Source organism: Podarcis cretensis (genome assembly GCF_951804945.1).
Source record: "Podarcis cretensis genome assembly, chromosome: 5".
In the NCBI taxonomy this organism is placed as follows: Eukaryota; Metazoa; Chordata; class Lepidosauria; order Squamata; family Lacertidae; genus Podarcis; species Podarcis cretensis.
Genome location: NC_137174.1, coordinates 4,034,075 through 4,048,769, shown reverse-complemented (window position 1 = coordinate 4,048,769; position 14,695 = coordinate 4,034,075). Strand labels below are relative to the sequence as shown.

The 14,695-nt window shown below is 44.4% G+C and overlaps 1 protein-coding gene across 8 annotated transcripts in view; it reads right to left on the bottom strand.

Moving 5' to 3' along the window:
- SHISAL1 (shisa like 1) overlaps positions 1–14,695 on the bottom strand; it is a 185,682-nt gene that overhangs the window by 15,782 nt on the left and 155,205 nt on the right. For 4 of the 8 annotated variants that reach the window (XM_079975504.1, XM_079975501.1, XM_079975502.1 and 1 more), the window contains exons 7-8: positions 8,220–8,249; positions 3,830–4,254 (exon numbers count right to left, since the gene is read on the bottom strand). The exons of 1 other annotated variant lie outside the window; for it this stretch is intronic. In XM_079975504.1, coding sequence (XP_079831630.1) covers positions 4,239–4,254; positions 8,220–8,249 — 46 coding nt within the window. In that variant the 3' untranslated portion in view covers positions 3,830–4,238. Of the gene's footprint in view, positions 1–3,828; positions 4,255–8,219; positions 8,250–14,695 lie in introns of those variants that run through there. 3 more of the 8 variants (XM_079975506.1, XM_079975505.1, XM_079975507.1) reach the window with 2 other exon arrangements.

Sequence of the window (14,695 nt, the reverse complement as noted above, 5' to 3'; positions counted from 1 at the left end):
TCCTATGTATCACCTTGCAAAACCTACAATGCTGCCTCCTTATAAGTCAAATCTTCAGGACGTCTAAGCTCTGTATTTTCAAGTTTGCTGGCCGGCAGCTCACTGAAGCCTCCAGCTTGAAATATAGGCTGTTTCCAGACCTGTTACCCGAGATCCTGTTAAACTGAAAATGCCAGGGATTGGACCCGAGATCTTTTGCATGCAAAACATCTTCTCTCCCACCTCAGCAATGGACCCTGCCAGGCAAGACTTGGAATAGGCTGCCTTCTGTGAGAGGACCTGAGGCAGGTGACACGACCAACTCAGGGAGTCTGCCTACCAGATTCTCCTAAAGTCCCTCTCCTCAGTCTGTCCTTCTCTCCAAGCGGTAAAAGTTTCTTAGAGGCCAGGAAGGGTGAGCTGGTGGTGGGTCCCAGTTGGACTCTTCCCTCCCCTCACATTTTTTCACCCCAAACTGAATAAAATGCTGCTAATGCATCCAATGCATCTTCTCCCAACTGTGTTCAAGAGTCATAAACTTCCATAAATCCCTGGTGGAAAATGACACTGGCATTTTCCCGCTGGGGATGTAGTTGAACCCCCACGGTCCCAGGTTGTAAGTGAAATGGTAGCTTAAGAAGAGGAACCGTGTGCTGCTGCCCTGCCAGACACCCAAGGAAAGCTTTTTCCCCTGGGGAAGGAAGGACTGGGCATTCCAAGTATTCTCTGGAACTTCTGCCTTGAGGGGTTTCAGTGTTTGATTGGGCTACTCAATGAGGGGTCCCATTCACTTTTTGAGTGAGCAGCCTTCTGCCTGTCCATCCTTAATTTGGATTCACCTGAGCCTTTGCGCATGCACAGACTCCACTGAAAAACATTTTGTCTGAGCTGATATTCAAAGAGATTATATTTCTGCCTGAGTTGTTAGGTGGGCTCATTCTGGCATGCAAGAAATTGTGTTTGTGCCACTTATGGCCACAATGAAGTTCTTACTGCATGGGTGATACTCTGATTCCATGCATGGTGGCTCTTGTGAATATTGATGACAAAGAACTTAAACCAGGCATAGGCAAACTCGACCCTCCAAGCTGTTTTGGGACTGCAACTCCCATCATCCCCAGCTAACTGGTCCAGTGGTCAAGGATGATGGGAATTGTAGTCCCAAAGCAGCTGGAGGGCCAAGTTTGGCCATGCCTGACTTAAACCAAAACCAAATGCACATTGATAGCATTTTTAAAGAAAAAGAAGCGGAAACAATTCACAGGGGCACAAACGATCAAAAGAACTGATGATATTCATAGCACGAATCCCCCCCATATGCACATGAAGAGACACATGTAGCCCAAATTATGGGTATTCTGGGAACAACAGGTTGAAATGCATAAGGTGGCATTTGATAATCTTTAATGTTTATCTTATCTAACTCAACACTTTTTTAAGATTAATGAGCCATCTTAGCAGAAGGAACTGCTGCTGTTCTTCTCCACGGAGCAAACGAACACAAAGTAACAAAATGAAAAGAACACTTCAAATTTATTTATGTGCAATGTAAATGGGTAAAATGAGCATATGGGTATTACAGAATTCTCTCTATTTTTATCGGTGTGGGGCCAGATTGTTTGCTCCTCCCTAACAAAAAGTAAAATGTGCGAAAGATTTCTTGAAATAGCAGACTTTGTGAACTGGCCAGCTTCCTCCTCCTTCTCCATCCTACCGAAAGAGGAATCTGCCAGTACACACGTATGCTGGGCATTTAGCAGCCTCTCGCCCCCATTTGCAATACTTAATTTGCTCTGTCAGCATTTGCTTTATCCTGAAAGCTCCTGGGGAAAGCAGAGCAGCAAACAAGGCCCTGTAAATAGAAAGTTGTACTCAGGACCCCTCCAGGCATCCTTTTTATGGCACATTCATAATGATTTTGTGCTCATTATGCTCTCCAGGGCAGTCTCACGTGATCCTGGTTTCAATATTTTTGCAATTGCAAAAGTTAAAGGGGTAGTCACTAGGGCTGGCCGACATCTAATTTTCAGCATCACAATATATCAACAGCTAAGTATCACAATATCTATGGCGGCAGAGGGCCTTGTTGGGCCTCCCCACGGCACTGGAGGGTCTTCAAATGTAAGGTAAGTAGTAGATTTAATAAAAATATTAAATAAACTTCTATATAATACATTTAATATATTTTCAACTAATTTAAGAGTACTTTAAGTGATTTACTAGTCAAGTTGCATCTGCTTCCCCACTCAAGAGGTCTAAATGGAATCTGTGCATGCACAAGCCCCACTGTGTTCAACTAAACTTACTTCTACTTTCCTGGGAGTAAGCCTCATTGAATTCAGTAGGGCTTTCTTGTGAGCCGATATGCATTTGCTTGCACTGCTTACTGAAAAACATCCTCCCCGTCATTCTCGCACAGTACCCAACCTCCCATTTCAGCCATAAGGCAGCCAGCTAAATCTTCTCTCCTCCATCTCCCACCACAGAAGCCCCCCCCACCAAGCCCTCATCCCACCAAACTCTCCCTTTTTATCAAAGGGAAGGAGGGAGGGCAAGCAAGCAAAAAGGTAGTCTCCTTTAAATAGTTTTTTAAAAAACCTTTCTGATATGGAGGAAAGCTATTTAGGGGGAACCAACAACATAAACAGGGACGCAGGTGGCGCTGTGGGTTAAAGCCTCAGCGCCTAGGACTTGCCGATCGAAAGGTCGGCGGTTCGAATCCCTGCGGCGGGGTGCGCTCCCGCTGCTCGGTCCCAGCGCCTGCCAACCTAGCAGTTCGAAAGCACCTCCGGGTGCAAGTAGATAAATAGGGACCGCTTACCAGCGGGAAGGTAAACGGCGTTTCCGTGTGCGGCTCTGGCTCGCCAGAGCAGCGATGTCACGCTGGCCACGTGACCCGGAAGTGTCTCCGGACAGCGCTGGCCCCTGGCCTCTTAAGTGAGATGGGCGCACAACCCCAGAGTCTGTCAAGACTGGCCCGTACGGGCAGGGGTACCTTTACCTTTTTTTAACAACATAAACACCACCAGAAAATAAAAACAAAAACTCTTCCCCCTCTTTTTTTCACCAGTGGGGTGAGGAAAGAAAGAAGAGCTTAGAAGAGCTTTCCAGTTCTTTGTTTACTTCTTTCTTCACTTTGGCTGCATCTTGATTGTCTAGCCATGGGGGGTCCCTCCTGGATTGTTAGGATCTGCATAGTTAGATGATGATGATGAAGCTGAAAGAGTCTGCTGGTTTGTGTGAGGGCTTATCATCATATCTTATTGGTTAGGAGGGAGGAGGGAGAGAGCAAGCAAAGCTGGATACACCAGTGCCTGCAAATTACTTGCAAAGTACAGTGGTACCTCGCAAGACGAAATTAATTCGTTCTGCGAGTTTTTTCGTCTTGAGAGTTTTTCGTCTTGCGAAGCACAGACTTTGGAAAAGCTTCAAAAACCACCAAAGTCTTCAAAAACCTCAAAAAAGGCTACCACACCGCGTGCTATGAGTTGCTCCTCGAAGTGAATGCACGGTTTTAAGAAAAAGGAAACAAACTTGCAAGACAAAGGAAACAAACTTGCAAGACGTTTTCGTCTTGCGAAGCAAGCCCATAGGGAAATCCGTCTTGCGAAGCAGCTCAAAAAATGAAAAACTCTTTCGTCTTGCGAGTTTTTCGTCTTTCGAGGCATTCATCTTGCGAGGTACCACTGTACCTGCAAAGTATTCTGAGCTACCCCCAGGGAAGCTGTTAAGTCTCCATCTCCTTTTGTTCAATGGCATATTGCCTTGTTGAAACACTTATCATGATGCTATTTCAATACCGGTATTCAACGGTATGGCGATTTATTGCACCTTCCTAGTAGTCACGCTGCTTCACATAGTAGCATTGGGGATTCATCACAGAAAAGTATAACAAAATAAATGTACCACCAATGCTCTATTATTGTGTTAAGAAAATGTGGCAGTAATCATCTACAATGAAACACCTGTTGGAGGTGCCTGTAGACTTTTCAGTTAAAATGCTAGCCAATTAGAGTCTCCCAAATGGGTACATTTCTGGCTTAATTCTCTTCAATAAATAATCTCCCCTTAGATTTCAACAGCTGGTAAGATTTGTTGAGCTCATGATCTTGCCGATGACCCGGGAAACCACCATGGAGCAGAGCAAAAGACCTGCCTCTTATTCAGTCATGGATCCCACACTGGTGCCAAGTGTGACGGTGTTTTGTGAATATTGTGGATGCATATCTAACAGAATCTCGATTCAGATCACACAACACTCAGATGGTTTCCAGACTAAAGAGAAAGAAATTCTGTAATTAGTGAGTGAATTTACTTACTGCTAGAATCATGGTGCTGCATCAAAGTCAAAGTTATGGTTGCTGAACTTAATTAGCCTTCCCTCTTCTTCCATAAAACTCGGTCTGCCAGAGAGCAGCCAAGAATGTATGACAGATCCCAGACTCCTCTGGCTGTAATAATATTTTGACTATACATAGACATGTTTTCTGCAAACAAATAACTAAAGTGGGCTGCCACAACCAAAAAGCTTCAACAATTTCAAACACCTTTGCTTTTCCATATATTGCTTTAGGAGAGGAAAAGTAAGAGAAGCTTGTCAGTGCCTTTAAAGCAACTATTTCATATTTACAGAGGATGGAATGGAAGACTAACCAGGTGTTTCCATAACTGAGACTTAAAGTGCCTCTTGCTTCAACTGAGTTGTAATGTGAATAGAATCTACATCAGCAGAGAATCATTCACATTACAAATGCCTGCCTTCCACATTTACAGCAATCAGATATTAAAATAAATAGGACAAGAGAGGCTCAAAGGTGCTTTCATGTGTGAAAATGCTGTTAGACTTTCAAGGATTTGGCCTGACACAAGAAAGAAATGAGGCTGTGCAAATTAAGTCACAAGAAAATATTTTACTAGAATGATTCCAACAGTTTCTGACCTAATCTGACATTTGAGCAACTGGTTACATTCATCAGGGGCATCAACTAAGCAGAGTCATCATGCAACAAATTGCCCTATTCACCTGACATGAGCTACCAGTGAGATGGAGGGGGAGATTATGTGCTGTTGGCCTGATTAATCTGGCAAGTCCCACATTATGGTGTGTGTGTGTGTGTGTGTGTGTGTGTGTGTGTGTGTATGAGTGACTGATGCTCACACAAAGGGCAATGTGTAGTCCAGGGCTTAGGGTGCAATCCTAACCCTAGCCAGCAGTGATGGGAATTGATGGAGTGGCACAGCCAACACCACACCCACAGCCTTGCCACATGCTAGCCAGCGTGGAAATTGGAGGCAGGAAAGAAATGATCCTACACCACCACCAGCTCCCAAACTGGTGCAGCAGAGGCCCAGATCAGGCCCAGTGCTGTCACCTGCCCTCTTTGGAGGGCATCCTCTGGCTACTGCTGGTGGGGATGACACCAATGGTAGCTTCCACCCACCTGCCCTTTTGGTGGGTACATGGTGTGCTCCTCATCATTGGGCTTCCCTGATGGTGGAGCTACCAAGATGGCAGAGTCTGGTGGAGACTGGCAGTGCTGGCTGGAGGACGTCTTCTGCTCCATCCAACGCCACCCACTCCAGTGGACTGGAGGTTTGGATTGCTCTGCCCATTACTAAAGTTCCATAGGTGGCACACACTCTGAGAAAGGGATGGAAAAGGTCCTCTTTGACTCATTTTCTGTGGATGTGACTGGTGGTGGTGGGAAATAGCATGGCCACCTGCTCTTGAAATGGAAATTTAAGCTCTCACATTCTGCTGACAGCATGGGAGCTGCTTCCTGCCATACTTTTGGAATAACGAAACGAAAGGCTTTTGGATGTCGCAGTTCTAATTGGGAACCGCTATTATGAGACAGACTTTGTTACAAGATTTACAGTCAAAGGGGGAGGAAGCCATGGTTCTGTTATCATATCTGAATTCGACATTTGATTTGGCAAGAACTCCCCTGAGAAGGCTGATTTATGGAGCAACTGGTCTGGGAAAGTTAATGAGCAGATGCTTAGATTGTATCTTATGGGAACTGCTGAAATGGCGCCTGCTGTTTGAATAGAACTTTTGGATCAGCGTGAAAATCCACACAGGACTATAATAATGTTTGCTTCAACTCGCTTGTGGAGATAATCTCAGAGGTTATAAAGAAAAAAAATGATAACAACAAGAAGATTGGAAGACGGGATTTGTAAAGGATAACTACAAAGAGACGGAAAGACGGGACTTGTGAACATCAAAGCAGCAGAAATATGAGATGATTGGACCCTTTCTGAACTCGAAGCATGGGTACCCCCAACAAAAATTTAAAATTTGGCTAAATATTTGGAGTTTATTATGTATTGGTATAATTTGGAATTGATGTTATATGATTGGTTTGTCAATTGGAAATTTAAAAAAAATTATTTTTTTAAAAAGGAATAACCTGGACTGGCCCAAGAGATGTTGCTGCCTGGGGCAAAGGACATTTGGCGCCCCCTCCTATTCCATGCACAAAAGCTGACTGGACCAGCAGTTGACTCTTACTTCAGCACCAGACAGCACCCTTTGTTGCATCTGAGGGCAGTTGGTGTCTTGGGAGGTGAAGAGTAGGTCATGTGGTACACACAGCCTGGTCTGCCAACACCCATTTTCTCGTGAATGGAATCTGCTGTGGGGAAGAGGCAAACCTCTCACATCGTCTGGGGTTTTCCGTGTCACCCCAGCACTGCAGGGCATCTTACAAGAACAGTCTCTGAAGGGGGATCTCAAAAACCTTTTGTGCCACGGCAAGGAAGCCGGCAGCTCAAAGGAAAATAAAATCCCATTACTGTAAAACCCCCATTACAGTACTCATGGAGATTTAGCATGCTTTTACAATTCCAGCAATGATTTCGAGGAAATCTGTATGTTCTTTTAATCCGAGTATGGAAAGAACTGCTGCGGTGCCATGCCCTGAAAATTGTAGTCAGTGATGAATGAGCTGTTTTTAATATTTGCACAGAGAAGGTTTTATTGCTGTTGAGACTAACCAGAACAGATCCATAATCAGAGACTATGTAAAATAGTAAGACTGAAAAAACTAAAAGCACTGACCTTTGAAATGGTTGAGCATGGAGAGTGATTTGTTTATACAATAAGTTGGTCATGGGTTTGTGACATGGCATGGTCCAGATTCCCCAGAATATTTTGCAATCAGTGCCTGCCACTGCTTAAGTATGAACTCAGTTCTTCCCCAAATCAGACTACAGTGGCACCTCTAGTCACGAACTTAATTCGTTCCGGAGGTCCGTTCTTAACCTGAAACTGTTTTTAACTAGAGGCGTGCTTTCGCTGATGGGGCCTCTTGCTGCCGCTGCACCGCCAGCACACGATTTCTGTTCTCATCCTGGGGCAAAGTTCTCAACTCGAGGTAACGCTTCCAGGTTAGTGGAGTTTGTAACCTGAAGCGTTTGTAACCTGAGGTGTTTGTAACTTGAGGTACGACTGTATAAGCTGACAAGTATAACACCGAAGTACTGACTTTTCAACTTAGAAGTAGCATCTCCTCTTGAAATAATTTGTTGCACAACACACTATACCAGACTTTAGCTTAGCAAGACTGCATGGGCATATGAGCCTCTGGAGAGGAGCTCACGGCTGCTTTCCTCTTCCCTGGTCCTTTGGTTCAGGAGCAATGCAGGAAATGCCATTTTTGTCCTTAACTAGGGTCAAAATCCAGCCCAGCACTTTGCAGTCGTGTTGGTTTCAATGGGAAAATGAACCATGTGTTTAAATATCTGTCACTGAAATAATTATAAGTAAAAAGTGCTTAACCATGGCTCGATCATGCCTTGCAACATGTTCAAGGAAAAAAGAAAACTCTTGCTTCTGTGAGACATTTTTACTCTACTAAAGTCAACGAGAACCTGAGCAATGGCATCAATGGGGTGAACAGAAACTCTGTGCCTGATTTTTAAATTTTTTTTTAAAGGTTACTGAAACTTGCCATGTCTAACAGCACAATTTAAACAGCGTCTTCTCAGAAGGGAGTCCTAATGAATTCAATGGGGCTTAGTTCCTGGTAAGTGGGGTTAGGACTGCAGCGCTACTAGGAGGGGAGAACAAGAGGATAACATGAAGGCAATGTCAATGTCAACTGCCAGAGATTTTTAGAGGGGAAAGGGAAGAGCTGGGAGAGGAAACATGGGGCAAGCCAGGTTTGGGGGGTGGGGTGTTGTCCCATCACAGTTGTGATTGCAACTGTTTCAACTGTGTGGGATACACTCACCTGATCCTAACATAGGATCCCCGTTTAATGCTTCAGAAGGCAAATAAGAACAAAAACAGAAAAATGATGGTTAACAATGTAACAGCATGCATTTCTACTTATACAAATGTTCTCTTAAAGACTAATAAGAAAATATCCCCCTGCTGCGGCTGCCCTGCACTCTCAACTACCATGATGGGAATAATTGAGAGCCTATTTTGCCTTGACTTGGTATGGAGCGGGGGGGGGGGGTGCTTTTGTGTCTAAGAACTTCAGTCCCTTGTGGGCAACCTTTTGGAGGCTGGGGTAGCGATGAGCAAGGCCAGAGCAAAACCTGGGTTGGTCAAGGGCAAAAGTCACCTCTCTGCCCTGTATTAAGGGGCCAAAAACAAACCCCTGTGTTCCAGTACAGAATAATCTGCTCCAATACAACTGCAACACGTGGCTAATAAATTTAGTAAATGTATTATTGTTCGTGGTTAGAATGTCATCCAAAATTTACAAGTCATCAACTTCGTGTGTGTGTGTGTGTGTGTGTGTGTGTGTGTGTGTGTATCAGTCCATAACCAAGAAGTAGTCTGCGTAATGAATTGCTGGGAGGGAACACCACGTCGCAGGCAGGATGTCCGGATTGAATCAACTGTTTTGAAGGTGAATCTTCGTCAGCTGATGATGAAATTAAATATATTACATACAATGAATGACAACAATAATTATTTGGTATGTATTCCACATTTATTATTTATTCATTATTTACATGCAGGTTGCTCAGTATTATTTTTGTTGTCATTCATTGTATGTAACATATTTAATTTCATCATCAGCTGACGAAGATTCACCTTCAAAACAGTTGATTCACTCTAGACATACTGTTCTGTTTGTTTGCTTGTTGCTATTGAAGTCTTCACGTTAGAACACCCACCACCACAATACTTTTGGACATCATCCATTGAAGGGCACTGAATACATTTACTACATTTATTAGCCGAGTGTTGGGCAGAGAGCCCAAGCACACACCCTGCTTTGGTGCTTCTGCCTGGCAGGAATGTATCCTTGAACCAGGGTAATAATGGCCCTTGCTTGACTGGATGGTGAGATGTGTGTGCGTGGAAACCTCTGGCTTCCATGTGGCTGCAATACAGCCTTTCTATCCGAAAGGTGAGAGTCATATTTATTGCCCCGTCCACTTTGGTCTCTGGCCTTGCCCACCATGGGCACAAGGCAAGTGGAAGGTTCCCCATAAGCAAATGCAGCCCTTGGACTGAAAAGGGGTCCCTACCCCTGCCCTGCCCAGGCCGTATCTGAATAGAAACCATTCAAAAGAAATAACCAGTGCTTTTTTTATGGGGTGATGCAGGGGTACACATACCCCTAAACATTTTGTGAATCTAAGTCTGGCCTCATTGAGTGGCAGGATTTCAATATGAGTAGGAAAATGAGAGTACCCCTAAACATTTTTTTAAAGAAAAAAAGCACTGGCAATAACAAACATTTGCCTCGAGTGAAATTGCAACGATAAAGAAAGCTCTCTCTCTCTGCGAGTCACCTTCAGTATTCAAGATGTGGACAGACTGCAGCATTCGGAACACATGCTTAATTTTTAAACCTTCCAGCATTGACACAAAATAGCTACCGTATTTTTTGCACCATAACACTCACTTTTTTCCTCCTAGAAAGTAAGGGGAAATGTCTGTGCGTGTTATGGAGGGAATGCCTACAGGTGGCGGCGGGGGGGGGGATCTGCTGCAGTTGTGAGCAGAGGATCCACGGTTCCTCTTCCTTCCCTCCTCCTCTTCCTTCCCTCCTCCGTGGCTCGCTTTGAAACAGCAAAGCGGGAGAAGAGCCGCTGAGTGGGGAGGAGAGAGGGACAGAGAGCCTGCTTCTTTAAAGGAGCAAAGCGGGAGAGGAGAGGAGCTGCTTACACAAGTGTACGCGGCTCCTTTCCGGTTGGTTCCTTTAAAGCAAGCAGGCTTTCTGTCCCTCTCTCCTCCCCACTCAGCTCACTACATAGCAGCAAAGTTTTTCAGCTCGCTAAACCAGGGATGAGCGCAGAGGAGGGAGAAAAGCAGAGCCTGCTTGCTTTAAAGGAGCAAAGTGGGAGAGGAGAGGAGCCTTCTCCCCTTAAACCCCTCTTCTGCATTATTAGCAGCATCCTTCTCCACTCACCCCATGCGTGTTCCTTCTCCCCTTAAACCCCTCTCCTGCATTATTAGCAGCATCCTTCTCCACCCACCCCACGCGTGCTCCTTGTTCCTTGAGTGCTTTTCCTTCCCTCCCCACTTAAAACGTGGTTACAAAGCACGGATCCACATGGATCCTCAGATTTTTGCACTGGGTCACCCCAAATTCACCATCAGATCACATAGCATGTCCATGGCTACATCTTGCACCAAAAAAATCACACATCCACTGTTGCCTGGGGCCGCAGTGGTGCAAAAACGTGGTTACAAAGCATGGATCCACATGGATCCTCAGGATTTTTGCATTGGGCTACTCCAAACTCACTGTCAGATCACATGTCTGTGGCCACAGCATGAACCACAAAAATCATACATCCACTGTTTCGTTTAGAATATTTTTGTTTGTTTGTTTGTTTTCCTTCTCTAAAAACTATGTGCGTGTTATGGTCGGGTGCGTGTTATAGAGCGGAAAATACGGTAAGTTGCAGTGGAAAACTAAAACCATGGTTTGCTCCGGTTCAAATCAAGACAGCAGGCGTTTCTTCCCCATCACAAGCGAGTGAGTGTAGGGAGGGCTTGCACATTACCAAGGCTGCTGAGCATCTTTGTGCAGTTCCCTGAAGAAACTCAGCCAGTGAGGGCTAGAGGGAGCAGAGTCAGGGCTCCCGCCCCCAGGGCAGCTTTTCAATTTTTCAGGACAATCACATTTTCTCTGCTGGCCTCTGGTGGTTCCAGGCACTGAGAATCAAACTATTAGTCACACTTAGGCCCCAGTGAAATCGATGTGAAGAGTTAGTTATGTCTAATTAACTCCCATTGATTTCAGTTGGGATGAATGCAAGCCAATGCATTTTGTGTTCTCAAAGTAATAAAATAAGTTTAGGTCTAGTACAAAACAAAATGTTGCATAGATTTATTCATTTGCTTTAAAATTCATATGCCAGTTTTTGACCTTCAAGGACATCCAAAAGTGTTGTAAAATCAAATTAAAACAACAACAACAAACAGCATAAAGTGATAGAACATAAAGGAGACTGCATTCTCAATCGGACTGCACCAATGCCTAATAGCTCTTATTACTGAAATGCTTCTTCATATTTTTGCAAAATCAGCTTCCTTACAACTGACACTCATAGGTTATAGTCCTGTTGCTTGGAACAAAAGGAAACTAGTTTGCTGCATCCTATGCATCACAGTTCTTCAGGTATTTGAAGACCACATTCATGTATCCCCTCACCTCTATTCCAGATTGCATCTCACTTATTTTGCCCCATAAGACTAAAAAAAACAAGCACTCTCAATGCACACCCCCAGTTGAAGTTCTGTTTTTTGGCACTATGTGGTGACTTGATGACACACCATTGGCTGATTCACACGTTACAGAGAGGAAGAACTTTAAAAAGTAGCCTGATGGAGTGGAACTCATCCATTTCACCAAACAAAATATCCCAGCAGCTGCTCCTAGGGTTGAGGGCCCATTACTCAGTGGCAGAGCGCATGATGGGCTCAACACTTTGTCATTAAAGGGATTTTCAGAAGCAGAGCTTAGAAAGAACTTTGCCTGAGGCCACAGAGAGATACTGGCAGTCAAAACAGGCTGTCCTGGACTAGAAGAGCCAATGGCATGGCTCAGTATATGGCCGCTTCATGTGTCCATATGCACATGCCCCGCTTTCTGCGGAAGTTATCGTGAGAAGCTCAGTCCTCAAACAGAAAGAGAAGTCAATTAAACCATAAACAAGTACATCGTGCAACACTTCAGAACTTCATGTGAAGCACACAGCCACATCTTGTGGAAACTGTAATGACACATAATGAGGAAAACAGAGGCAGATTTCAGACGTGTGGGCTGAAAAGTTCTTACACAGGTTGGGTCACACTTCATTAATCTAACATTTTTCAGTTCAACAGCAAGATTCAAATTGCCTTCTTTGTTTTCCAGATAGGCAGCTCTAGTCCCTAGATATAGTGAATTGAGTTTATTATGGTCCTAGACCAGACTCACATGTCCCTAGATATAGATTCTGAACATTTGCAAAGTTAGGGTAATTTGGACCTGGAGTTTCCATTTAGGCCACTGTAAGAACAAGAGCTATTGATCTATTTCAGATTGGCTCTGGTTTAGAGCAAACACAACAGAGCATCTCAGAACAAAGGGTCCTATTTAGATTCTCCTCTAATCAAAATGAAAATAAGCTTATTGAAATTGCGTGAAATTAGAAAGGGGTGATTTCCCCCAGGCATGAACTGGAACAGCTTGGAAAACATGCCAAGCTCCTCTCCCCCCAAAGCAGAAATAATGTAATGTATTTTATGATCTGTTCCAACATCTAACGTCGCCCATCACTCTTTTGCTTACCCAGGCCAGAACCATCCAATCCCATTCTCCCTGGGCCATGCCAGTGTAGCAGGAGTGGGAGCAGGGAATTCAGCTTGGAGCAATCAGGCAGGTTCCTGGAGTGAAGACTGCAGCTGCAGCACTTGGCCATGCTGCTGTCATGCTACGCAGGGCGAAGTTATAGTTTCGTGATGTGGTTTGTCTCTCCCAAACACACAACAAGCAGTAAAGCAGGAACAAAGCTGGTTACAGCTCATCATTTGTGTGGCATTGTCTGAGGTGACTTTGATGAAGCAAAGAAAACAAACTACACTTAAACCATAAACTGCCTGGATTCACATGTGGATTCACAATGGATTCAACCATTGTCAAGATCAGTAAGCCAACAACAAACCATGGCTTGTTTTTTCCCAACAAACTATACTTAATAAACCATAGTTGCAGTACTAGGATGGGTTCACATGTAACACTAAACTGTGGTTTATTAATTAAGGTTTATGCAAATCATGGTTTAATGTTATGTGTCCATCAGAACCAGTGTATTGTGGTCAATAAGCCCCTTAGGTTCTTCATTATTTCTGTGGTAAATCATAGAATCACAAAATTGCAGAGTTGGAAGGGACCACAAGTGTCATCTAGCCCAACCCTCTGACATGCAGGAATCTTTTGCCTATCATGGGGCTCAAAGCCACAAGCCAGAGATTAAGATTCCCATGTTCTACTCCCTGAGGTTTCCCAGCTACACTATCAAGTATTCACTCCCTTACTGTAAGCTTCATGTACAGGTTTCCCATTTTTATTTTGAATAAATATTGGAAAAGCTCCCTCTTTCTCTGTCTTTCATTATTCTCTTGCACCTCCTTCTCCAGAAGCCCATGCATTTCCCTCAATAGTCCATGCAAAGGCTGCACAGAATGACCTTAATTTGCAGTAGCATCTCCCACGCCACCATTTAATGTGAATTCTTTCCTTGTGCTCCAAGTTCAAACTCTGGAGAATTCTTTTGATATCAAGTGGCTCATTTCAGCATATCTCATGGGTGACTGAAGCCACTCGTAAATCCAACTGAAACGTTGTCTATGCAGCCTACGCTTGGAGCAGACTCCCTCTGTTGTCTCCATGACTCTTATTCCTTTCATTGTTTCGAACACTATAGCAATTCACAGTTCAGATCAACATTTGTTGTTGTTTAGCCGTTTAATCGTGTCCGACTCTTCGTGACCCCATGGACCAGAGAACGCCAGGCACTCCTGTCCTCCACTGCCCCCCGCAGCTTGGTCAGACTCATGCTGGTAACCTCGAAAACACTATCCAACCATCTCGTCCTCTGTCGCCCCCTTCTCCTTGTGCCCTCCATCTTTCCCAACATCAGGGTCTTCTCCAGGGAGTCTTCTCTTCTCATGAGGTGGCCAAAGTACTGGAGCCTCAGCTTCACAATCTGTCCTTCCAGTGAGCACTCAGGGCTGATTTCCTTCAGAATGGAGAGGTTTGATCTTCTTGCAGTCCATGGGACTCTCAAGAGTCTCCTCCAGCACCATAATTCAAAAGCATCAATTCTTCGGCGATCAGCCTTCTTTATGGTCCAGCTCTCACTTCCATACATCACTACTGGGAAAACCATAGCTTTAACTATACGGACCTTTGTTGGCAAGGTGATGTCTCTACTTCTCAAGATGCTGTCTAGGCCTGTCATTGCCCTTCTCCCAAGAAGCAGGCGTCTTTTAATTTCGTGGCTGCTGTCACCATCTGCAGTGATCATGGAGCCCAAGAAAGTAAAATCTCTCACTGCCTCCATTTCTTCCCCTTCTATTTGCCAGGAGGTGATGGGACCAGTAGCCATGATCTTCGTTTTTTTGATGTTGAGCAACATACTTTTCTGGAAATAACCATATGTCAGGCAGAATTACTCACACATGCAGCATATGTACCAAGGATTGCTGTGTGTTAGACATACCTATCCATACCAGATACACAGCTTT